The sequence below is a fragment of the Vipera berus genome, assembly GCF_964194415.1.
Source record: "Vipera berus genome assembly, chromosome: 9".
In the NCBI taxonomy this organism is placed as follows: domain Eukaryota; kingdom Metazoa; phylum Chordata; class Lepidosauria; order Squamata; family Viperidae; genus Vipera; species Vipera berus.
Window position 1 is genome coordinate 1525621 of NC_138212.1, and position 26057 is coordinate 1551677.

Genomic DNA, 26057 nt, shown 5'->3' on the forward strand with positions numbered 1-26057 from the left:
TGGTGCCCTCCAAAGGCTGATGCCCTGGCAGGGGATGAGGGACGTTGTAGTCCACGCCTTCCGGGAGACCAGAGGTTGGTGCCCTCCAGGTGTTCTCCGCTCCGACGCCCATCCCTGCTGCCCTTCGGCTGGGGCCGAGGGGACCTGTTCCTGAGCACACCTGGCGGGCCCAGCTGCTGCTCCCCACGCTCCCCCCCTCCCCCTCGCCAGCCCCGCCGGAGCAGCAGCCCGAAGGCTGACGCAACCGCTCCCCGCCCCGCCCCGCTTCTGTCCAGCGGACGCGCGCGGCAGCGAATCCGAGCCCCCCGCTGCCTCCGGCCCCGCCCCCGGCACGAGACGGGCCCGCCCCCCAAGGCTACAAAAGCCAGCGCCGCGCCGCGTGGTCGGAGGCGGCGGGAGAGCCACGTTCGCCCAGCCGGAGCCTCGGGAGCCTCGGGAGCCTCGAGCGGCAGCGGCGATGACGGCCTCCAAGGGCGCGTCCAACGGGGACGTCGGGCCGGCGGCGGCGGCGGCGGCGGCGATGATGCCCGGGCGGGGCGGGCGCCGCTGCCGCGTGCGGGGCTGCCTGCGGGCCAACCTGCTGGTGGTGCTGACGGTGGGCGGCGTGCTGGCCGGCGTGGCGCTGGGGCTGGCGGTGCGGCGGCCGGGCGGGCTGGGCGCGGCGCAGGTGCAGCTCTTGGCCTTCCCGGGGGAGCTGCTGCTGCGCCTGCTGAAGATGATCATCCTGCCGCTGGTGGTCTGCAGCCTGGTGGCCGGCGCGGCCAGCCTGGACCCCGCCGCCCTGGGCCGGCTGGGCGGCTGGGCGCTGCTCTTCTTCCTGCTGACCACGCTGCTCTCCTCCTCCATCGGCGTGGCCCTGGCCTTCGCCATCCGGCCCGGCGCCGGCGCCGCCGACCCCAGCCTCGCCAAGTACGGCGACCCGGCCGACGTGCCCCCGGCCAAGGATGTGGTCGACTCCTTCCTCGACCTGGTCAGGTGAGAGCGCGGCGCCCGGGGGAGCCTCGGAGCGAAATGCCGGCGAGGCTAAGCCTCGGCGTAAAAGGCTTCTTCCCGCGCAGGGAAACGGAAGGAACCCGGGCTTCTTCACCCGTGCAACCCAAAGGGTTTTAGATCAGCTGGGCATCCTCAGCTTCGGGGTACTTTTCCCAAAGACAACTGGACTTTCTTGGTTTCTCTTTTTCTCTTCTCATCTAAGAAGCTTCTTCACTTCTGTGAATTGGATGAGGAGTGAAATGTTCGAAAGGAGCAAAAATAAGAACCCGAGAAAGTCCAATTCCCTTTTAGAAAAGCACCTGGGGATGACCGTGACCTGGCCGCTTGACAATCTCCATAGATGACATTTTCAAGGATTCCCAGGTGGAGTTGGTTCCTGCACGTGTGCGTGGGGTGGCTGCTCCCTGACACGGAGCATCCTCGCATCCTGTATGTTTGATTGTGGACAAGTTCTCCTGTGGATGGTGTGTGTATTGAGGACGTGTCTGCATGTGTGAATGCCCCTTTGTGTCTTGGCCAGTAAAAATAAAACGTAGATCCAGCATGCAGCTCTGTCCCCCTTTGCATTCAGGCCTGAGCTCAGCCAGCGAGCCCTGCAACGTATGGCAAAGGCGGAACTGAGAAGCCAGCCACGTTGGAAATCGCTCTGAGCCACACAATGAGCGTTTCAGAACTGCGGGACTTCCCCTGTTGTATCCGGATCCGGGCTGGGTGGTTAGTTATCCGTCCCTTTTACCAAGAAATGCACACAACCCTGGGCATTGCATCATCAAATTAGATTCTCTTAGGCAGGCATGGAGCTGGGTTCAACTAACCACAAAGGGCAGAGGGAGCTCTGCCCACTGAACTCCGTTGTCCAGTTGACTAGCCGGGGTCCCTGGAGGGCTGCTGCTCCTCCCTCTTTTCTAACATTTTCTTCCCCCCCCCTCCCCACCAGCTTCAGCCCTGCATGCCGTCGGGTTTAAAAAAAATGCTGTTGTTTTCCAGGATGCAAAATTAAGAGACCGGCTTTCCTGGTTCTCCTGGAGAACTTTGTTTCATGGGGTATCCAGGGCTCTCCTTAAAAGGTCATGGATTGTAGCCTGTTGCGCCCCCCCACACACACACCCCGTCATGGTACACAGTGTTCTCTGAAGGGCAGTCAGCCCACCCCCACATGCTTTTTCTTAAGCTGACGAAATATCTGGGGCGGGAGGCAGAGCCAACAGATGTAAGAGGGAAATCCGGAACAGATCGCTTCATGATCTTGGCTTGTAACCTCAAGTCAGGCCTGGCCCCCTCCAAGAGCCCTCTGTCGATTTGAAAGATCTTTTTTGGGGTGGGGGTGGGCAGGCACTGGCGGGGTCTATTCCAACCAATTATGGCTATAAATCAACTTGTATTCGTTTCCTCCTCCTCCTCCAGCTTGGGTGCCAAGGATGGTAAAAAACCCTTTTAAGTCAATTTCGAACATCCCTGTCGCAATGAACTTTGCTGCTTCCCTAAAGACAAAAAACCCCCCACTTTTTACCCAATTCGCAGAAATTCACTCCCAGTTTAGGAAGCCCTGTTGTAACAGCTGCTTGCAGATCCCGCCGGGGTGTGTGTTCGCCAAGAGAGAATTTTGGTTGCAAAACACCCCCTTGGCTGACAAGAGTCCTGGTTTATTTCAAAGTTCCTTAGCAGCACATGGGTTGTGTATTCCCCTGCCTCAGGGGAATGGGTGTCCTAGGAATAGGGGTGACCTGTTTTGATAAAGGAAGAATTTTTCACCTTTTGAAATTTGGTTATTTTTATAATTGTATGTGTCTTAAGCTTGCATGATGCTGACTTTAAGGTTGGTTTTTATTGATTATATTGTCAATCTCTGATGGCGATGGGCAGTTAAGAAATACAGAATATAAAATAAAAATAGGCAGATGATATAATATTATTTTTTCCAGGACCATTTTATGTGTAATTGGCAGATTCAGTTACCGGAATACAGTTTTGTACAATTGAGATTTTTAAGCCAGTGTTTCTCAAAGTTGGCCACTTGAAGATGGGTGGACTTCAAGTCCCAGAATTCCCCAGCCAGCAAAACTGTGTGGAGAATTCTGGGACTTGAAGTCCACCCATCTTCAAGTGACCAATTTTGAGAAAAACTGTTCTGAGCTCTGTGCATCTTTCTGGATTTCATCTCGTGTTGTGAACAGAGGTAGCCAAGCAGACAGTGCCAACACAGACGCTTGGCAATCCCTTGAGGCACAAAAAAACCCCAGTGTGGGTGATGACTTAGACTTCTTCCAGCAAATATTAAATTTTGAGAGATGCCAGGACTTGCAGCTTGGCATTTGCATGTCCCGGGCTCAAGTTTTCCCTTTAGGCGTCTTGGAAAATTGCTCTAAATCCCATTTAGCAACCAACGATGTTCTGTGGTTTCCCCCAAACCACAGTTTGCAAGTCTCCTTTCATTTGAATCATCCTACAGTTGCTCTGTCTGGAGCAATTTTGACCTCAGGATAGGCAGATACGAACTCCCAGAATTCCCTAGCAGGCTGAGAATTCTGGGACTTACATCCTTTGCAATTTTCTCCAGAGCTTCTGAGGAATGGAAGTGAGACAGATGGTTAAGTCCACACACCTGTTTGCAAAATGCCAGTGAGGCTAAACCTTGGCGAAAAAGGCTTCCTTTTTAGAGCATCATTTAGAGTGCTCAGTTTTCGCTGTTTGCTGGATAACCTGCGAAGTTCAAAGCAAAAAGTATTTGGGCACATGTGCCTTTTGCAATTTATTTTTTTACTGTGGCACATGGGCAGTGATATACATGGCTTGATCTAAACAGCTTCCCGTCACTCAGAATTTTCTCTCCATTTTCTTTTGCTGTCAAATCTGGTCGTTGCAAATATTTTCTTTTTCTAAAAAAAAAAAAGAATCCAGGAGGGGTGATTATGCAGACTTACACCTACTCAAGCAGCTTCCTTCCCTTTAAACAGCTCACTGCCGTGGGATTCCACACTGACACCACAAAACTCAGAATTTCCAAATTTCCCGTGATGGAAAATGTGATTTATAAATCAGGTTGACGTCTTCTGCAGGAAGAGAAGAGGCTTTTAAAAAAAATCAGAAGCAGGGAAGATTTAGTTATCAATGCCCTGAAGTGAGTCCACCTGCAACAGATTTTTTCCCCCCTCGTTTCTGACTTTCGTGTGTGCGCAAAAGGGGCGTTGCGTTTCTGAGTCTGATGCAACATTCCCTGTTGTTGAGTTTCTTTGCCAGTGGGGAAGTCAGCTGGGTATTTTTTTTCTTCTTCAAGACCTTCTTCCCGAAACCTGCATTAAAAAAAGGTCTCATTTATGGCAGGGTTATTTCAAGACCGAAAAGCAAATCGTTTCAGACTTGCAGACATTTTTCAGCAAACAGAAAAGGCCTTTGAGCATCGAGTTGCGTTCAGTGCACGAGTAAGCTGGGGGGCTTTGGGGGAAATGCAGATAGCATTTATTGGAGCGGGGGACAAAACTTCAGGGAGAGAAGAAAAGTAGGCAGGCCTGAATTGCTTGCAAAAAAAATGATTAATTTTTTTTGCACTTTTTGAGAGGAGCTTTAGATTTTTGCTACCTTTTTGATTGGGGTACACCCCAAAAGCAGCTCCCCCCCCCCCCGCTGGATTTAATTGGAGGGTTTGCAAAGACCCTTCCCCCCATGGGATTGTCTCTCTTCAAAGCACTTGCACTGTTTTTCTAGTTTGCCGGGGTGGGGGGCATAAAAGAAGCCAGCTCCACAGGTGGTCCTTGACTTATGACCGCCACTGAGCCCCATTTTATGACCATTCTTGCCACAGTCATTCAGTTGCTAATCTAGTTTCCCACTGGCTTTCCTTGTCAGAAGGTCACAAAAGAGAGATCACCGGACTCTGGGCCCCTTTAAACCATCATAAATATGAGACAGCCCCAAGCGTTTGACCGCGTGACTGAGGGGATCCTGCAACAGCCAGGTGAAAAATGGTCATAAGTCAGTTTTTCAGGCCTGAAACGACTCTTGGTCTTGATCTGCAAGTTACCAGCATCCGACCTAGCCACCCAAACAGATTTAATGATAAACAAGCTTTAAATCCTTGCAGACAAGGATAAGCCAAGCTGTTATTTACCCGAAGCACATCCGGAAGAACTGAATATAAAAACAAATGGCCAGCAATTCAGGCGGAGGAGCAGCCCTTGTGATGGTTTTACTACCAGGTTGTTTGGGAATTTTACAAGTTTGGGGGGAGGAGAGAGAGAAATGTGGCTGGAGGTCAACATACCCTCCAGATCCAAGAGGAACTAGCTGGCTTTGCACTGCACATGTGGAAGCCGGCTTGGAGGTTGCCAGGCATTGTGTGGCTGAGAAGTTTGGATCAGCAACTCAGAAGCCACCAAAGGAAGTTCTGGAGAACATCTCCTAGAGCAGGGCTCTGCGAACTTGGCCATTTTAAGACTTGTGGACTTCAACTCCCAGAATGCCTCCGCCAGCCATGGAATTCCAAGAGCTGAAATCCGTAAGCTTTGCAGTCCACAAGTCTTAAAAGTTGCCAGGTTTGGAGACCCCTGGTCTAGGAGATGTTCTCCAGGACTTCCTTTGGTGGCTTCTGGTGCCAAGGGCACAGCAGGTTGCTTTCGGAAAGGGAGCAGCCAGCTGCTTATTTTCAGCTTTTGGGGCATTAAGGTTTAATCTTAGGTTCTCTTCTGGTGGTGTCGTATCCAGAACTGGAGAAAGTAGAGGACGCAGTAGGGGTGTGTGGGGTGTGTGATAAGACTGGCAGCAATCCAAGTCTAGAGCTTGGCCGGCAAAAGTTAACTCCATGATATTTGATCTCTGCAGGATTAAGGCAGCCCAGCAATTTATTCTTGGTGAAGATAGGCTCCCGTTACTGATAGGCCAGCATGTATGTTGGCTGCCGGGTTGACGTAGATGGGACAACAGGTGTGGAGGTAGGAAAAGTACAGTCTGAGATTGCACAACCCCAACAGTGGAGGAGCCTCAGCTGTTAGCTATGACGGCTGAAAGAGAGAGAGAGAGAGAGAGAGGGAGAGATATGACTCAGCCTCGAGCAGAAGTTGGTGGCATGGACACCCCACTTTCTGTACCTCCAATAGGAGAGAAACTGCAACTTGGGGTTGAATCGTGGGGTCCTTGGTGATCTTTGAAAGCTTGCAGAGGTTTCATTAGTTAAACTAGGTTACATGATCAGTGCTGGTTTGCAGTCACCTTCTGAATTTCTTGGGCTGGATTTGAGTTCTTTGTGGCTCTCACCCAACTGGGGAGAATCCTGAACGTGTCTACACAAGGGTGTTCCTCAACCGTGGCAACGTTAAGCTGTATGGACTTCAGCTCCCAGAATTCCCCTGTCATAAGGCCAGGGCTGCTTGTACTGAGTGTGTGTGTGTGTGTGTGTGTAGCAATGTATATATTATCCATATCACAAACTTGAGTAGCATGTAAATTAAACAGATAGTTAAGAATACCAGTGCCCACTTATCTTTTCTTCTCTTATCCAGGAACATTTTCCCTTCCAACTTGGTGTCCGCTGCATTCCGATCGGTGAGTCTTTCTTCCTTCCTTCCTTCCTTTCTTTCTTTCTTTCTTTCTTTCTTTCTTTCTTTCTTTCTTTCTTTCTTTCTTTCTTTCTTTCTTTCTTTCTTTCTTTCACCTTCTCCCTCCTTCCCTCCCTCCCTTCCTTCTTCCCTTCCCCTTCCTTCCTTCCTTCCTTCCTTGCTTTTTTCTTTTTTTTTTCTTTTTTCCTTCCCTTTCTTTCTTTCTTTCTGCCTGTCTATCTGTCTGTCTATCTGATATATGTGTCAGTCATCTTGTCTAGAATTCAAGACAGGAAAAAGCGCAGTTTCTGCTTTGACAGACAACTTGTGTATTTATGGGTGGGTGGCTGGCTGAGATGATGTACCTCCCCCCCCCTCAAACCCCCTTGTTCAGGACCCTTTTCTTGCCTAACCAGTTAAAAGTCTGGCATCCTTTTTGGCACACAGGTCAGCCAGCCAGCCAGTTTAGCTTAATTTTTAATAGCTGCGCTAAATTAAAAGGCCAATTTCTGGACCCTGGATGGACTATTTTTGCTGAGCTTTAATAGTTTTGTCCTGAAATTAACTTCTCATTTTCCAAGCCCCTGCCTTCTTAGTGATGCAATCGTCCGGCTTTTTGAGAGGTAAATCTGCCAGTTGATTTTGCTTCTTTTTAAAGGCAGAAATGAGAAATAATTTATCTCTCTTTCTTCCTTCCATCCCGGAAGCCAACGCAAAGTGGCAGAGGAGATTGGTTTTTTTCTTGGCACGGATTAAGGCAAACGGGCTAGGCTTTTGTCTGCCCTTTGTTTAAATTCCAAGCCTGAATCAACAAAGGCAACTTTGGCTCAAGGGATTGGCTTCTTTTTATCCAGATATTATGTGGTGTGGGCCTCCTGCCCTGGGCATTTTGGGTCTTGTGAGGGCATGTGGTTGGCACAGCAAAAGTCACCAGGAAAGATCCGCCCATCCATTATATAGTTGCCGGGGTGCGTCTCTCCCATCCCCAAATCCTATTTTCCAGAGAATGCGCAGCAAAAAAAAAATCTGTTGTGTTTTCTTTCCTAGTACGCAACCATCTATGAAAAGAAGAACCGCATGGATCTCGTCAATGGGACAGCATTTCTGAATGAAACCAAATCCATGAATGAGACAATATTGGTAAAAAAAAAATAAAAACAAAAAAGTGTACAATAAAGCATTCTTTTTCAGGTTACTAGTCCTGGTGGAGGAGATAAAGGTCTGCAACTGCAGGAAAGCTTCTGCTTGATTGATCCGTCCCACTCAGGGTGGGGGTGGGGCTCTGGGCAATGAAGGCTTTACCTCTCCTACCTGCTTGTCTGCCCCAAAGGACTTTATAAGTGGTTTTTCCAAATACCGATAGTCCTTGACTTTGTTTAGTGACTGAAGTTGCAGCAGCATTGAAAAAAGTGACCGTTTTTCACACTTACAACCATTGCCACATCCTGATAGTCACGTGATCAAAATTTAGACTTTGGCAACTGACTCATGACGGTCACAATGTCCCAGGGTCATGTGATCAGTTTTTGCGACCTTCTGTCAAGCAAAGTCAATGGAAAAGCCGGATTCACTTAATCGGATTCACTTAACGACTGCAGTGATTCACTGAACAACGGTGGCAAGGAAGGTCACTAAATGGGGCAGAACTCAACAAATATCTCAATTTGGGGCTCAGTTATGGTTATACGTCCAGGACTACCTGTATTTCTCCACTTCTTGCTGTACATTGTTATTCCATACTGCCCCTCTCTCTCAAAGGGTACTTGGCAGTTCTATTTATTATTATTAAATAATTATTCAATATAATATAACCAATAAATAAAGCAACGGATAAAAATTACCAGTACCCTTAAAAAAAATTAAGGTTAAAAATCCGTTAAATTTAATTGGTCTGGCGGGTGGGCTGACGGTCTTCTCTCTTCCCCAACCAGGTGCCCAAGGGCGAAGAGGTGGAGGGCATGAACATCCTTGGCCTGGTGGTCTTCGCCATCGTCTTCGGAATCGCCCTGCGGAAACTGGGGCCCGAAGGGGAGATCCTGATCAAGTTCTTCAACTCCTTCAACGATGCCACCATGATCCTGGTTTCTTGGATTATGTGGTAAGGATGTTGCTCACATAGACCCTCTTTCGGGTCACAAAATTGATGCCAAAAGCCCTTTTTGAGGTCCTGAATTTGGCATTTGGGACCCTTTTCTGCTCAAATCTGGGTAATCCCAGGGCCGGTTGACTTTTTCTTTAGCCAAAGTTGACTTTTGAGGCTGGAAGCGTTTGTTCCAGACAGAAATTCACTGTACGTCTTCTTCCTGTGGATGATGGTTCTGTATTCTTTGAAGCAGGAGAAAAGGGGTCCCTGACCCCTCTCGTCCCTTTGAGTTCTGAAATGGAGCTGGTCTTTTTGCCTGCAGCCAGAAGGACTAGAAACATGGGGTGGGGGGGGGTTAGTTGTTTTATTGATTTTCTATAACCTTGCAAAGCTGGCTCGACTAAGAATTAGGGCCTAATCCAAGTTTATCCAGAGGCTGGATTGGCCTGTTTCACCATTGTTTGCTAATTAATTAGCCTGCAATTAAGTGGGCTGACTCAGCCCCCCTAGTCCAGCCTTTCCCAACCTGGTCCCCTGCGGAGGGACAGGAATCTCTAGCCAGGTAGGGAAATCATGCTGAAAGCTATATAACCACGGTCTGGAGCTGAGGTAGGCCACCTTGGCTCTTTTATGACTGGTGGACTTCAACTCCCAGAATTCCTGAGCCAGCTTGGCTCAGCTTGGAAACCTCTCCCTTTCCCCTCAGCATGGCTGGCTCAGGAATTCTGGGAGTTGAAGTCCGCAAGTCATAAAAGAGCCAAGGTTGCCTACCCCTGGGTCTGTGTTCCCATGATACACTAAGCCCAAACAAGCCGCTTCACGGCTCAGCATTTTGGGAGAGCCAGGCCAGGAAACGCTGCAGCCGGGAGGAATCTGTCTCCTGGCGTGGTACAGGCAGTCCTCAACTTACAACAGTTGATTTAGTGACTGTTCAAAGTTACAACGGCATTGAAAAAAGGGACTCGGGACTGTTTTCCACACAACTGTTGCTGCACTCCCCTGGGCACGTGATCAAAATTCAGGCACAAGGCAACTGGCACATATTTATGACGGTTGCAGTGTCCTGGGGTCATGTGATCCCCTTTTGTGACCAAGTCATTGCGGGAAGCCAGATTCATTTAACCATATTGCTAACTTAAGAACCGCTGTGAGTCACTTATCAACTGTGGCAGGAAAGGTCGTAAGATGGGGCAAAATTTGCTTAACAAATGTCTCACTTAACAGAAATTTTGGGCTCAATTGTGGTCGTAAGTTGAGCACTGCCTGTATTTCTCCGCTTCTTGCTATACATTTTATTTTATTATTTTACTTTTTATTTTGTTTTACTTTACTATTATTTTATTTTTATTTTATTTTTAATTCGTTATTATTCCATACTGCCCCTCTCTCTCGAAAAAGGGTTCCAGGCGGTTTTATTTAATAGTAATTATTTGATACAATACAACCAGTAAATAAAACAACGTATAAAAATTACCATTACCCTTAAAAATTAAATTGGGGTTAAAAATCAATTATTCCCTGTCCATGCTGCCGCCCCATCTCATGGTGAAGTGATTCCGGGCATCTCCCAACATCCTAAAAGCAAAAGTGCAAAAACAAAACATTGCAAATGAACAAAAACGAGGTGATTTGTTAATTAAAAAATAAGCAAAATGGCTTTCCCGCCTCTCGGCAGAATTGCAAGGTGGGCTCCACGGTTCCGCTGAGGGCCCCCGGCTTTCCTCCAGCCCAGCACTCGGACCTTGGCTCTGGGTCTCTAGCCGGGCTGACGGCCTCTTCCTCTCCCCAGGTACGCCCCCTTGGGCATCATGTTTCTGGTGGCTGGCAAGATTGTGGAGATGGAAGACGTGGTTCTTCTCTTCACCAGCCTGGGCAAATACATCTGCTGCTGCCTGGTGGGCCACGCCATCCACGGGCTGCTGGTTCTCCCGGGGATCTACTTCGTCTTCACTCGCCGGAACCCCTACCGCTTCCTGTGGGGGATCTTCACCCCCTTGGCCACTGCTTTTGGGACCTCCTCCAGGTATTCAGAGACCATTTGCAGCTGGGGCAGGAGTGGATGGGATGGGATGGATGGATGGATGGATCTATCTGATGGAGAGCCGTACCGGAAGATGGATAATTGGGATGCAGGCTTCGTGTTAAAGACACACAGATGAGAATATTTGTAGCTCGGGGTTGAATGTGGGGTGCTGGCTGCTCTTTGAGCTTGCTTGTTTTCTTGCAGACGTTTCATGACCCAGTTAGGTGTAACACCATCGGTACTAGAAGGGAAGGGGGGTTGTGGTGGAGAGGAGGAGGCCGTGGTTTCCTTCCTGAGCTTGGTGTCCTTGCAGCCGTTCGTTACCCAACTAGATAGCATCAGTGCTAGAAGGGAGGGGGGTTTAGTGGAGGAGGAGGAGGAGGAAGACTGTGGGGTCCTTGGTGCTGTCTGAGCTTGGTTTCCTGCAGGCACTTCACCACCCATCTAGGCAGCATCATCAGGGCTAGAAGGGGGGTTGCTCTCTAGGCCAGGGGTAGGCAACCTTGGCTCTTTTATGACTCATGGACTTCAACTCCCATGCTGACTCAGGAATTCTGGGAGTTGAAGTCCACGAGTCATAAAAGAGCCAAGGTTGCCTACCCCTGCTCTAGGCCAAGCCACTTGTAAATAGAGAGGAAACATTTCTCCTTTCTAGCCCCGATATTACCTAGTTGAGTCACGAAACATCTGCAAGGAAACCACAAGGCTCAGAAAACACCAAGGACTCCACAGTTCATGTTAAGAGTACCCCCAGATTTAGCTCACTTCGGTGGATGTGTCCACGTGGATGCTCAAAAAAGTGGGTGGCTTCATTATTGTGGCCACCATCTTGCCTTCTTTGACCACCCCACGGACACCCCACCCCATGTCCTGTTCTCTCAAGGCAGGTCACAGAATTCAATATCATGGAAGAATGTGGGGGGGACCTAGGTGTTGGTTGGGTGGTCAAGACCTGAGCGGACCACGTGGAGGGATGCTTTGAAGGCGGGGCGAGGTGGCAGGTCTTCGAGGACGCAAGGAACATCTCTGGAGGACTTGATGGCTGATCCTATCTCTGGGGCTTCGTCCCCACAGCTCCGCCACGTTGCCCCTGATGATGAAGTGCGTGGAGGAGAACAACGGAGTCTCCAAACACATCAGCCGCTTCATCCTCCCCATCGGGGCCACGGTCAACATGGACGGGGCGGCCCTCTTCCAGTGCGTGGCAGCCGTCTTCATCGCCCAGCTGAACAATGTCTCGCTCAACTTCATCCAAGTCATCACGATCCTGTAAGTCTCCACCCCACATTTTGGCCTTCTGTGAAGCTTGGAAGGGACCCCCAGAATGCTTTCCCCTTCCCACAATCAAAGTGTTAAAGACACAGCAGAAGTAGAAATGCATTCGCTAGCTTTAATTAAAGATACATAGAATAAAATCAGAGTTTGGGGGTTTTTGCGTGACATTATTGCTTTCTGGGCCATGTTTGTCTAAGATCAGATGTCACCTTTAGTCTAGAACTGTGTGTCTCGATCTGGGCAGCTTTAAGATATGTGGACTTCAACTCCCAGAATTCTGGGAGTTGAAGTCCACATATCTTAAAGCTGCCTAGCTTGAGATTCATTGCTTTAAGTCATCACAAGAATCTTATGCCTTAACTACAACCCAGTCAGTGGGGATTATATTCAGTGAACCACGGTTAGGAACAAACCATGATTACATTACAAGCCCTGATGTTTCCCTGCTCCCGTTTAAAATTGTCCATATCTTGTGTAAACGGCCTTGAGTCACCCTGTGCAAATAGGCGGCAATATCTTATCTTCTAAATAAATAAATAAATTAAATATCTTTTGACCTCTCCCAACTTTGTAATATTTTGGAAAGTTTACCAAGAGGAGACTAAAACTCCAGATGATGAAATGGGCAACCTGTACATTATACTAAAACCCCTTTAAATGATTTAATTTGAGGAGGTTGGAGCTGTCCTTTTACGGAAACCCCAATTGCTCATTTCTCTCCGCGAGACGAATCCGGTCTCATTAAAGCTTCAATGGGCTGTAATTTTGTCAGTGAAAACAGAGTCATGAGAATCACCCAGAAACAAAGGAGAAATTCATAGCTAGAGGTTGCTTCGGGACACACGGCAATGGAAAGAAACATCCCCCCCCCAAATAAACTAGTTTTTAGAATAGCAGCCTTTAAGGAGGAGAGAGACTGAAATCACAAGATCTGGAGAAATTCAGGATGGATCCCTGGTGGGACCTCAAAGGCTAAAATTTGGTGGAAAAAAGTCTCCCAGCTAGACTAAAAATGGCACCTAGCAAAAATTAAATCTCGGTTCTTTTTCTGCTAGAGCAGAATGGCTGCCTCCAGCCTCTTTCGTGCCTTGTGCTAAGCCGGGTTCGCTTAACCGGGACTTGCTGAAGACACACAGTTGGCTGCAATCACAAATAGTCCTCCAGGCACACTTGGCTGGATTCCCGCCATTTGCTAAACCGAGATTATACAAAGTGCAATTCTAGCTTGGTGCCTCAGCAGTCCTAACATCCCCCCCCCCCGCCCCAGCCTAGCTAAAAAGTTTCTTGGTCGTGGAACGAGAGGGAAAGCCCCTGCGACGAAATAAAAAGCAGATTTTGGTCCAGAGGCTCTACTTTGGGGGGGGGGGGGGTCAATTTTGAGAAGTGTCTGGGGGGATGAAGAGGTATTCTGTTCTATATTCTATTCTATCTTATCCTGTTCTCTGTTCTGTTCTTTTCTATATTCTATTCTATTCTATCCTATCCTATTCTATTCTATCCTATTCTATTGTATTCTCTTCTCTGTTCTGCTCTATATTCTATTCTATTCTATTCTACATCCCATCCCATCCCATCCTATTATTTGTAATTCTGTTCTATCCTATCCTATCCTATTCTCCGTTCCAACCGCAGCATCACAGCCACAGCGTCCAGCGTTGGAGCAGCTGGGATTCCTGCAGGAGGGGTCCTTACCCTGGCCATCATCCTGGAGGCCATCGGCTTGCCCACCAATGACATCTCGCTCATCCTGGCGGTGGATTGGCTGGTGTAAGTACGGCCCGGCGAGATGGGAAACCACCCATGATCAGGAACTGACCAGGATTGCCTAATCATATTGCTGGAACCATAGAGTAGTAGGTGGACCAGCTTGTTGGGGCAGCCATAAAACAGGTGGGCCGGCTGGTCGAAGGACTTGATGTACGACCGCAATTGAGCCCCCCAAAATTTCTGTTGCTAAGCAGGACAGTTTTGCCCCATTTTTTGACCTTTCTCACCACAGTCGTTAAGGGAATCACTATAGTTGTTAAGTTAGCAACAGGGCTGTTGGCTTACCCGTTGTCAGAAGCTCGCAAAAGGGGGTCACGTGATCCCTTCCCCCCCGTCATTTATGCAACCATCATAAATGCCAAGCCTTTTAATTTCGATCAAGTGACCACGGGGATGCGGTAACAGTCATAAGTATGAGACATGGTCCTAAGTCCCACTTTCCAGTGTCATCGTAACTGAATGATCACTAAATGAATAGGTTGTAAGTCTGAGGACTACCCGAGCCGCCTTCTTGACTTCTACAAGGGAAGTGCCCTGTAGGAGGGTCTTTTTGAGTAGATTCTGGATGGCAGATCCTGAGAAGACCTGGACTTTGGGTCTTAGGGCTCTCCAGAAATCCTTGTTCTCTGCAATCTGGAAGGAGGACTTGAGACTCTTCCTTCTCCAGCTGCCCTCCGGGATCTTGTTGTGTTTGTGTGCAGCTTGTGTAACGAAGGGGAGGGGGTCTCCGACAGGCTTGTCTGGTGTAGCTGGAGGAAGCAGGTGGTGGAGTGGAGGGTGGCCGTCCTTGGGAGGTTGAAGCGAAGGTTAAGGCAGCCTTGAGAATCTGCTGTCAGCACGAGGTTCTTTTTTTCCCATGGGACACGGAACCTGTACAAGTAAGTCCTCGACTTACGACGGTTCACACAGTAGCCGTTGGAACTTATGACAGCACTCCCCATTAGGACTCGAACCTGGTCCTGACGTTCTGCCACATTTTGGGTGCCCAGCAACCAGCCCACAGGGACGGCCGTTTGCGATGATGAGTGCATTTTACGTTTTTGCCCCAAACTGGCATTTTGGGCAAAATGTTTGGTTTACTTCTGGTTTTTAATAAAACTGTTCCAAAGTAAACAGTGGGATCATTTAATGACCGCCACAGAAACGGTTGCAAAATCGGGTTAGTTGCATGGGGGATGGGTTTTATGACAGACAGGCTTCGTTGGGGAGGGCTGCCTGCAGACAGCCGAAGACAAAACCCGCGCTGGATTAGAACAAAGGTCTGTTGCAGCAATCCTGACAGATCTGATAAAAGAGAATATTTGAACTGAGGGGATCCTTGGTGCTCTCTGAGCTTCGGGTTTTTTCTGGCAGACGTTTCGTGACCCAAACTAGTAACATCAGTGCTGGAAGGGAGGGATGGAAAGCCGGAGGAGGAAGGGAAGTTCTGTGGGGTCTTTGGTACTCTCCGTGCCGTCTTGTGGACGTTTCATGGCCCAACTAGGTGTTCTGAACCAGCCCTCGTCTCGCAACCCCTAATTAAGAGAAGAGTCTGGAAAGCGTCCAAGGCTAAAAGGCTTCTGCCAAGATTTAATTACGCAGTTAACAAAAACACAAGAGCTTGTCTTCTCAAGCGGAAAAGTTGCTTTCAGCAACCAGCCCCTCCCCAAACACTTCTTTTATAGAGAGCTCAGGGCGTGGTCTCCCTGTGCCTCCTCCCGAGGAGTCCCATAGTCTTTCTTTGTTTGTCCCTGCTCGTCTGCCTCCTGCGTCGGGCGTCCTTGAACAGGGCCAGCTGTGGGTCATCATCCTCCGCACTCTCGGGCTCACACAGCTGAGAAGAGGTCCCCGGCTGAGGACTCTGCAAAGCCTCCAAATCATCATCAGCCGGTTCGTTTCCCTCCTCCCCCACATCTGAGTCCTCCGATACATCGGACCCGGCTGTCGGACCCACAGGCTGGCCCTGAGTCACAACACTATCCCGCACCGCAGGGCCCTTCCCTCGGGTCTGCCGATCCGGATGCGGTCGGGATGGGAACTGTTCGTGAAAAGCAGTCACCAACGCAGGGGCATGAACGGCGGTCGCGTCTTCCCATGTGAAGTCCTCCGGCCCGTACCCTTTCCACTCGATCAGGTACTGGAAGCGACCTTTCAGCCAGCGGGAATCCCTGATGCTGGCGACCTCGTACTCGGGGGTGCTGCCTCCATCACGAGTTCCTGATGGGGGAGGTTCCGCTTGGCGAAGTGGACAGGCCGGTTGTTCGGGGACCAACAAGGACCGATGGAAGACGGGGTGCACGCGCAGGGAACGTGGCAGAGTTAAACGATAGGCGACCGGGTTGATGACGGCCTCGACTGGGAACGGTCCAAGGTAACGGTGGTCCAGCTTCCTCGCCGGCCGAGTGGATGGTAGGTTCCTGGTGGACAGCCAGACCCGATCCCCCACCGATAGTGGAGGCGTATCCCTTCTCGACCGATCGGCGAACCTCTTGTAGTCGGCCTTGGCCTTCTCCAGCTGCCGTCGCACCAACCGATGGATCGCCTGTAACTCCGCCATGAATTCGTTCGCTGCCGGCTCCGGTGAGTCCACGGGAGAAAGAGGGAAGAACCTGGGGTGATAACCCACGTTGGCCAAGAACGGTGTCATCTGCGTGGAGGTGTGTTGCGAGTTATTAAAGGCAAACTCGGCTATGGCCAAATAGTCCACCCAGTTGTCCTGCTGCAGGTTAACATAGCAGCGCAGATACTGCTCTAAGATGCCGATGACCTTCTCGGTACCCCCGTCGGTCTGAGGATGATGCGCGGACGAGAGGCAAACCTTAATGTCCAACGCCCGCATCAACTCCTGCCAGAAGCGGGCTGTAAACTGGGCCCCCCTATCGGAGACGACCCTATCGGGAAGGCCGTGCAGCCGGAACACCTGTTGGATGAACATGCGACTAGTGGCGCGAGCTGACGGTAAGCCGCGACAGGGGATGAAGTGCGCCATCTTGGTCAACATGTCCACCACCACAAACACTGTTGTGAAGCCGGAGGATGGGGGTAGATCCGTCAGAAAGTCCATGGACACAGCCCCCCAGGGTCTCTTGGGCGTTGGCAAAGGCTGCAGTAAACCAGGCGGGGCCCCTGTCGCTGACTTGGCCTGCCTGCATGGGACGCAAGAGGTGACATAAGACTGGACATCGTGTCGGACTCGGGGCCACCAGAAAGTACGGGAGACCAGGTTCAGAGTCTTGAACAGGCCAAAATGCCCCGCAGCCGGGTTATCATGACATTGGCTGAGGACGAGTCCCCTGAGTGGCCCTCCTGGAACATAGAGCCGGTCACGATAATACAGGAGTCCATCCGTGACCGACCAAGGCGAATCTGGCCCCACCTCTTCCTTCCGCTGAGCCACCCACGCCTCCTGCTGCTGCGCCTCCCGGATCCGAGCCCGTATATCCACCGGCTCCCGTACCGCAGCAAAAGACTCGACGGGGATCACTGTCCTGGGCGGAAGCTTGTCTTCCACTCGGGTGTACTCGGGCTTCCTGGACAGAGCATCCGCTCTCTGGTTGTGCCCGCTTGGTATGTACCGCACCCGGAAGTCAAACCTCGCAAAGAAGAGGGACCACCGGATCTGGCGTTGGTTCAAATTCCGAGCGGTCTGCAGGCTTTCCAGATTCTTGTGGTCCGTCCGGACCTCGATTTGATGCCGCGCCCCCTCCAGATGATGCCTCCAAGCCTCGAACGCCGCCTTGATGGCCAGCAGCTCCTTCTCCCAGATGGTATAGTTGCGCTCCGAGGGATTCAATTTCCGAGAGTGATACGCGCAAGGGAAAAGGGTACTGTTGGGCGTCGCTGCCTGGAGTAACACGGCCCCAATGGCAATGTCGGAGGCGTCCGCCTCCACGACAAACGGCCGTTGCGGGTCAGGATGCTTCAAGATGGGCTCCTTCATGAAGGCGTCCTTCAAAGCTTGGAACGCCTGTTGTTCGGGGGCGTTCCACTGGAACCGAGTCTTCTTCTGCAGGAGCCGGGTGAGGGGGGCTGTCAAGGCAGCAAAGCCAGGGATGAATGTCCGATAGTAGTTGGCAAATCCAAGAAGTCGCTGAACATCCTTCACGCGACGCGGGGGTTGCCAACTCTGCAACGACTCAACTTTACTTGGATCCATGGCGATGCCCTCAGGAGAAATGCGGTGGCCCAAGAAATCAATGGTCACCTGGTAGAACTGGCACTTCTCCAACTTGGCAAACAGCCGATGTTTCCGGAGGCGCTGCAGGACCTGACGGAGATGCTGATGATGCGCTTCACGCGACGGGGAGTAAATCAGGATGTCGTCCAGGTAAATCACAACAAACTGGTCCAACAGATCCCGAAAGATGTCATTCATAAAATGCTGAAACACAGCGGGGGCGTTGGTCAGGCCAAACGGCATCACCGTGTACTCGAAATGTCCATAGCGAGTACCAAACGCTGTCTTCCACTCATCACCCGACCGAACCCTGACGAGGTTGTAAGCTCCACGCAGGTCCAGTTTCGTGAAGATCTTAGCCTCCCGGAGTCGGTCCAAGAGCTCGGGGATGAGGGGCAGCGGGTAGCGGTTACGCACCGTGATAGCGTTGAGTTTCCGGTAGTCACAGCAAAGCCGTAACTCGCCCGACTTCTTTTTGACGAAGAGCACGGGCGCAGACACTGGCGAGGACGAGGGCCGGATGAATCCACGAGCCAAGTTCTTTGTCAGGAAGTCCCGCAATGCGGCCAACTCGGGCTCCGACATGGAGTACAAACGCCCCACTGGGAGAGGCGCATCAGGGACTAGGTCAATGGAGCAGTCGTAGGGCCTGTGCGGGGGTAATTGGTCCGCCTCTGACTCGCTGAACACGTCAGCAAAGTCGGACAGTACGGGAGGCAAGGAAACCCCTGAGGAACCCTCCACCTGGCCGGCACAGATATGGCGGGTGTGGTCCACGCACTGCAAACTTGGGAAGGTGACCAAGTTCTGAGACCAATAGATCTGTGGATCATGCGCCCGGAGCCACGCCAGTCCCAAGACCACGGGGAAGTGCAGATCCGAAGTGACGTAAAACTGAATGGCCTCCACATGGGTACTGATGGCCATACACACGGGTTGCGTGGCGGCCGTGATAGGCCCGGACAGGAGCACTCGACCATCGATGGTCTCCACAAGCATGGGCGGATCCACCGGACACTGGGGAACAGCCCATTTGGCCACAAAGGCCGAATCCATAAAGTTAGTGGTAGCCCCAGAGTCAATTAAGGCATGGACCGGAATCCCCTCTGGCTTGCCAGGAAGGATCAGTCGTGCCTCCAAAATCAAATGCCGTGGAGGTTCACAGGCACCGTCGGAACGGCGTCGCTCGGCGTGATCGTTGTGGGTCGCCCGATCTTTCACACCGTCTAGATCGGGCTCGGACCGTTTCCCGATAGCAAAGCAGGGGACTTTCTCGGAGCTGGCTTGGTCACTGACGCCCGCTGACGCTTCTTTGGGCAAGAAGCAGCCAAATGTCCAGGGTCCCCACAGTAAAAACACAACCCCTCCGATCGTCGTCTGTCCATTTCCGACACCGATAGACGGGACCTGGCGGCACCCAGCTCCATTGGCTCCTCCCTCTGGACTGGGGGCTCACGCACAACAGGGGCGGCAGGGGTCTGTGGGGTGGCACGGCGACTCTTACGCTGCTGCAGCCGGGCATCGATCCGCAGACAAAGATGGATCAGCCCATTCAGATCTGAGGGAATGTCCACGCGGGCCAGCTCATCCAACATCTCCTCTGACAAGCCATCCTGAAAGGCATCCACGAGCGCAGCCTCATTCCAGGCGGAATCCTGGCTAAGCAGCCGGAAATCGCTGATATAGGCCTGTAGGGGGCGCTGACCCTGCCTCAAAGCTTTCAGACGTCGGGTGGCGGTCTGCGCCTTAATCGGGTCCTCGTACATGAGGCGCATATGGTCACAAAACCCCCCAAAGTTATCCAACAAAGGGCTAGGCTGTGCCAACAGAGGCGTGCCCCAACGAGCTGCATCTCCCGACAGAAGGCTCAACACGAATCCCACCTTATCTCGGTCAGTGGGGAAATCAGCTGCTCTCACGCTGATATAAAGCTGGCATTGTCCCAGGAAGGCAGGAAACAGTTCTGGTTTACCAGCAAATTTATCCGGCATAGCTAACTGACATTTCCTCCTGGGTGGGGGGGCAGCATGTACCTGAGCCTGCAGTTGTGCCACCTGAGTGGCCAGCAAGGTGAGTTGCTGGTTGAGCTGGGCATTCTCGGCAAGAAGCTGCTCCATCGTAGTATTAAGGGGTGGGTGGCTGAAAGCAAACTGTTCTGAACCAGCCCTCGTCTCGCAACCCCTAATTAAGAGAAGAGTCTGGAAAGCGTCCAAGGCTAAAAGGCTTCTGCCAAGATTTAATTACGCAGTTAACAAAAACACAAGAGCTTGTCTTCTCAAGCGGAAAAGTTGCTTTCAGCAACCAGCCCCTCCCCAAACACTTCTTTTATAGAGAGCTCAGGGCGTGGTCTCCCTGTGCCTCCTCCCGAGGAGTCCCATAGTCTTTCTTTGTTTGTCCCTGCTCGTCTGCCTCCTGCGTCGGGCGTCCTTGAACAGGGCCAGCTGTGGGTCATCATCCTCCGCACTCTCGGGCTCACACAGCTGAGAAGAGGTCCCCGGCTGAGGACTCTGCAAAGCCTCCAAATCATCATCAGCCGGTTCGTTTCCCTCCTCCCCCACATCTGAGTCCTCCGATACATCGGACCCGGCTGTCGGACCCACAGGCTGGCCCTGAGTCACAACACTAGGTAACGTCATCAGTGCAAACCTCCCTCCCTTCCCACACTGATGACATTACCTAGTTGGGCCATGAAACGTCTGCAAGAAAACCACCCAGCTCAGAGAGCAGCAAGGACCCCACATGACAGATCTTTCTGTCCTCTCCTAACCAGGGCAGGGGGGGTCTTTTGACCCTGGTTTTGCAGGTGAAGATGCTCTGAATGGGGGGGGTGCAGGGGGGCTCCCCTTTTTTCACCCTGCTTCTCTCCATGGGATTATTTTGCATGCATTCTCACGCCCGGTTCCTCCTCCTCCTCCCCTGCAGAGACCGGACGTGTACTGTCCTGAACGTGGAGGGCGATGCCTTTGGCGCGGGGCTCCTACAGGTGTACTCGGAGAAGAATTTGGGCAAGACGGAGGATGACGACCTGGTGGAGGTTAAGACGGTGGCCGTGGAGGCCAGCAAGCCCGAGTGGGTAGAGGAGGGGTCCCCGCTGATTAAGCAGAACGGCCCCGTCCATTTGGAGGGTAGCAAACCTTGCGAAAAAGAGTCCGTGATGTGACTGAACTACTCCAAAGCTGAACTTTAGAACTTTTCTCCAAAAAAAAGAACTTTGAAAGACATAATTTTTCTCCGTCTTTCAAGATCAGAATTTCCCATCTAGAGGGAGATTTAGTGACCGGGAGTTTTTTTCCCTACCAAGAATCTGTTTAAATACAGCCTTTTTTTTCTCCCCACCTTTGTTCCTTCTTTGAACTTCATGCATTTCGTACGTTTAGAAATTTCAATGCCAACGAATGCTGTAGGATCATCACTCCATTTATCCCAAATTTTTCTCCATTGTTCTGGTGACGCTTGTAGAAGTTCGGCAGCAAGAGAACGTCCATGGTGCAAGGCGCGAAGTTCTCTTCGGCGACATCCAGTTCAAAAGGAAAAAAAATATCATCATATGAATCGACGTATCGAGATCACCCAATCGTCCTTTTGTTTTTCCTTCTCTTTTCTGTGCATTTTTTTCTGCATTTTTTTTTATATTTTGGACCAAGCCAGCAGAAAGAGTCTTTAGTCTTATCTTTTTTTCCTTTCCTTGTTCGTTTTCCTTCCATTTGTTACTTGACGTTCTCTGGCCTGTTAAGCCAGGAGGACAAGAAACGCACCGAGTTAAATCTTAACTGCCTGGGGCTTATTTTTTTCCCAAATCCAAAAACTTGAAACTTATTTGTAAGGCGACCGACAGCCCTGTAAACGCAGAAACTGGAGGGGAAGAGATTTTTCTTCCAGACTTTGATTGCGATTTTTTATTTCCACCTCTCACACTCCACGTGCAGACCCTGGGACCTAACGGATGAACCTTTCACTACCTTTTGACGTGGCCAGCTTCGTTTAACTGTCTTCCCCTTAGCCCACGTTTTTTGCTTCCGTTAATGATTGTCCTTTTGTTTTAGAATTGGAATGGCTGATTTGCGGTGTAATTTATTTCTGAAAGGGGGACTGTTTGCCTTTGGTTTCACAGCAGGAATATGGGAAAAGAAAAAGTTCCGAAATTTTAACGGAACACTCTGAGGTTCTCTCCTCTTGTGCTTCCTCGGAAATCTATATTCCAGGGTGGGGGGTGTTTTTTTGTGCCAAACAGGTTGAAAGACTTTAAACTTTGCTGTAAGGGGTTGGCAGCTGGCAGCCTCACACTCCAGTGTGCCCAGACTTTGTGGCCAGCTTTTATACATGCAGGTGGGGCAAGATAGGAAGGGGAGGAAATACAAAATTTTCAAATTTAATAGGAGGGAGATAGATTGCTATTCCTCCAGTAGTTGTGCGTGGGGGGGGCAGTGTATCCCCTATACAGGTAGTCCTCGACTTATGACAAATGAGCCCACAGTTGCCGTCGCCAAGCGTGACAGTTGCCAAGTGAGTTTTGCCCCATTTTTAGGACTTTGCCCGCCAGATCTGTTAAGCGAATCACTGCTGTTCTTCAATTAGGAACGCGGGTTTGTTAGGTGAATCTAGCTCCCCCATTGACTTTGCTCATCAGAAGGTTGCAAGAGGAGGAATCACTGACTCCCGCCGGAACACTGCGACTTGTCGTAAGTAAGAGTCAGTTGCCCAGCGTCTGAAGTTTGAGCATATGACCGTGGGGATGCTGCAATGGTCGTAAAGTGAAAAAAGGTCATAAATCACTTTTTTCGATGCCATTCTAACTTTGAATGGTCACTAAATGAACGGTTGTTTTAAGTCGAGGACTGCACTGTATTTGCAGGGGAAAATGGGATCCTTGGAGCGTACAGGGTATAAATCAGGGGTCTTCAAACTTGGCCCTTTTATGATTCGTGGACTTCAACTCCCAGAATTCCTGAGCCAGCCATACTGAGGGGAAAGGGAGAGGTTTCCATGCTCAGGAATTCTGGGAGTTGAAGTCCGTGAGTCATAAAAGAACCAAGGTTCCTCCCTGCTCTAGAATCTCGGAGCTAGGCAATGTAAAAAGCCATGTAAATAAATAATTGGAGAAAATCTCTTGTGTGTGCATAACAGCAGCCTCCGGGTGACGTGATCTGAGCCTTGCAAGGGCACTCCAAGGGCAAATGGCTGCTCTGCCAGGCCTTGGCAAGGGGTTGTTTTGCAGGACACGTTCTCTGAAATTTTTGGGGTGCTCAGTCTGGTTTGGACTGTGCTGCAAGAAGACCAGACACAAACAGAGGGGCTGCTATGTCAGACCCTCGATGTGTACCCCGCTTGGCGAGAATTTTGGAGAAAAACAAACACAGGTCTAGTTTTGTTAACCAAGGATCTGTGACTTACTCTTATGTTTGTGTGCATGTCTGCGTCCTTTTGGAGCTGGACAACCCTGGGCAATGTTTTTTTTCCCCCCAGGATGGGTGGACGCTTCGGGTGCAACTGAAGAACAGGGACTGGTTAGACGAGTTTGGTTTTTTTCCTGGTCAACTAATAATGCCTTTGCACGGGGCAGTTGGCTGGTTTTTACCAGCACGGTTGCTGTGCAGAGGGATGTCAGCTGCCCCATTGCACAGAATAAAATCTGTTTTTTGGATTTTACCAAGTGTTTATCTCTTCTTGCAAAAAAAAAAAAGGGCTTCTCTGGAGCCAGGCTGAGGCCGTGAGCACATGGGTCCCTCATCACAGGACTCTGGTCATTTAACACAAGGCAGCTGCAATTTGTGTATTTCCTGTCGGATCACACTTGTGTTTTTTGGAGACGGAGATTTTTGTAGAATCCCATTCTTTTCAAGCTTGGGTGTCCGAGGTTTCTGGCGATCCTTGGTTTTCATTCCCAAATACTGGACGTTGCTGAGTTTCCCTCTTTTTTTTTTTGAAAAAGTAATATTGAATGGGTTCAGTTGAAAAGATAAGAACGCGTGCCAGTTGAAAAAAAGAAAGGGTAAACGGCAGAAAAGAAAAATTAACAAGATACTTAAAAGAGAAAAATACATAAAGGGTGGACTTCCCCCTTCGTCGTGAGTATATAAACACTTTTAGGAACTTAATATCGCCTCTTAAATCTTTTCTTCCCAAATCTCATCTTTTATCTATAAACAAACCCTTAAAAACCGATCCTGATGCCAGCAAAAGTCCATGAAAGGTTGCCAGAGATGCCATGTCTATTTTAAACTTTGCTCAAAAAAACCAGCTTTATGTTTGTTCAGTCCTTATAATTGCCTTAAAGCCCCTTTTGCTAAGGATTGAAGGAAACTCACCCGGTGTTGTGATTCAGGGTCAGCCTGTGGGTTCGGCAGTTGGGTCGGACGAATCAGAGGAGGAGGGGGGTCTTGAAGACCTTGCTGAGGGGGTTGAAGATCTTGCTGATGATAGCCCTCAGGCAGGCCCCTCCCACTTGGTCACCATGGAGACCCAGCTGTGTGAGCCTGACAGTGTGGATGAAGATGACCCACAGCTGGCCCTGTTCAAGGACGCCGACGCAGGAGACAGTCAAGTAGGAGTAAACAGAGGAAGGCTGTGGGGCTTCTCGGAAGGAGGCAGAGAGAGGCCACGCCCTGAACTCTTTATAAAGGGAATGTTTGGGGAGGGCTGGTTTGCTGAAAGCAACCGCTCAGATAGTGTTTCAAAGCTCCTGTATCTTGGTACGTGTCTTGTTTGTTTTTTGTAGTAATAAATTTGGCAGACGTCATTCCAGCCTCTTGCATTTATAAAGGGGTTGCCTTTTCTGCAGGGCCGGTAGCAGGCTGGTACAGAACACCCGGTGCAATTAAACTTGCCTTTGGAAGGTTCCGAATATGTGAAAAGCAGTTAAGCAATTTCCCAAAAATGATAAGAAAAGGAAGTATGCAAAGGTACCAAACCTGGTTTGAGTAAGATAGCTTATTCCCTCGTCTCCCAGAGCACTAAACCCATCACGGACTTTCTTGTGGTCTCCTTGGGAGGAGCAACTGTCTGGAACACACGTGGGTGATCTTGAACCCTCTCCCTTGTCCAGAGAGGAATCCCAAAGAGCCAGTCTTCACAGTTGCTTCATTTCATCATGATTTGTTGGCTCTGCTTTCAGTTCACCATTTCTTCCCCAAACATCTGCTCAGCTCCGAGTTTTCCACACATGGTGTTTGGGCTTCCAGGAATGCAATTCTGAAGGGATCTTTCTGATCTAAAACCAATGCTCTTCACCTGCCCACCTTCCCAAGCAGCTGAGGTTTCACCTGAAGGTCAGGAAGAATAAGAAACTGACAGATTCTTGACAACAAAATGCAAAGCTTGGAGGTGCAGGGAAAACCATCCTTGTCCTAGTTTGCCCCTCCTGACACTTGCAGGGGAGGCATGCCTAGGTGGCAAGGAAGGGAACCTGGAGTCCTGACAGCAGGTAGGGGATGTGGGCACAGCCCCTGGCACCTTGCCCTGTGTGGGAACAGCAGTGTTTGTTTTTCCGAAGGAGGAGTCTCTTGATTTGGCAAAGGCCCGTAAGGCACCATTTTCGTGTTTCCAAGCAATCTGGGTCTATTTATCGCGAGGACCCTCGCAAGGCAGGCCAGCTCAAGGCAAGGACGCCCCCACAGGGATTTGAGGAATGCTGCTTGATCGTTGCAGGGTGGAAATTACAGAATCTTGAAACTCTATGCAAGTTTTTTCCTGTTACATGAAACAAATTCAAGACAGGGTTGATTTGAGTCTCATGTTTCATGCAATTCCTGAACGGTACAATCTCCAAGTCTCTCTACGGCTGTTTCCTGCCTTCCCCAAGATCCATTCTCGATTCCTTTACAACTGATCCTTGAAATCGGATCCTATGGCTATCCGAGTTGCATCTCAAGTCCTGTGGCCAGTTTGAGATGCTACGTTTCTTAAGGTTCAGACAAAGAGCAGCCCAGAGGAACGAAGAACAGGAACTTTGCTCCGAGGGAGACTAAATATGGGTAGTCCTTGCTTAACGACCAGTCACCTAGCAACTGTCCAAAGTTACGACGGACCGTCTCAGAGTTATTCATGACCTGATTTTTGAGGTTCCAATGGCTGCCCACACACTGATGACCTTTGGGGTGCCTGGCAACAAACTTACATTGATGGTCATTTACAGAATCCCGTGGTCATGTGACCACACTTTTGATGGTTTGGGTTTTTTTTGGCCAGTTTCCAGCATTAATTTCCACTTTCTGGCAAAATATGCCCACTGAGGAA

General features: G+C 50.2%; 1 protein-coding gene and 1 long non-coding RNA gene across 3 annotated transcripts; one reads left to right on the forward strand and one right to left on the reverse strand.

Moving 5' to 3' along the window:
- Positions 1 to 403: 403 nt before the first annotated feature.
- On the forward strand, positions 404 to 23471 carry SLC1A5 (solute carrier family 1 member 5). 2 transcript variants are annotated; one of them, XM_081335108.1, is made up of 8 exons: positions 404 to 975; positions 6486 to 6528; positions 7569 to 7661; positions 8453 to 8619; positions 10394 to 10627; positions 11702 to 11896; positions 13535 to 13669; positions 20748 to 23471. In XM_081335108.1, exons 1-8 carry the CDS (start codon positions 458 to 460, stop codon positions 20983 to 20985), a joined length of 1623 nt encoding a protein of 540 aa, XP_081191234.1. In that variant the 5' UTR covers positions 404 to 457; the 3' UTR covers positions 20986 to 23471. The 2 variants fall into 2 exon arrangements, with proteins under 2 accessions (XP_081191234.1, XP_081191235.1); XM_081335109.1 differs by lacking the exon at positions 404 to 975 and adding an exon at positions 4202 to 4412.
- Positions 22864 to 25351, reverse strand: LOC308672301. Its single transcript, XR_014027389.1, has 2 exons — positions 24631 to 25351; positions 22864 to 24125 (listed from the first exon to the last, which is right to left on the reverse strand). It is a non-coding gene; the product is annotated as an uncharacterized lncRNA (long non-coding RNA).
- Between the last annotated feature and the right edge of the window lie 706 nt (positions 25352 to 26057).

Coding starts and splice junctions, on each gene's coding strand:
- SLC1A5 (XM_081335108.1), top strand. CDS start 458: ATGACGGCCTCCAAGGGCGCGTCCAACGGGGACGTCGGGCCGGCGGCG. Junction 7,662..8,452: donor CCATGAATGAGACAATATTG/GTAAAAAAAAAA, acceptor TTCCCCAACCAG/GTGCCCAAGGGCGAAGAGGT. Junction 13,670..20,747: donor CTGGCGGTGGATTGGCTGGT/GTAAGTACGGCC, acceptor CCTCCCCTGCAG/AGACCGGACGTGTACTGTCC.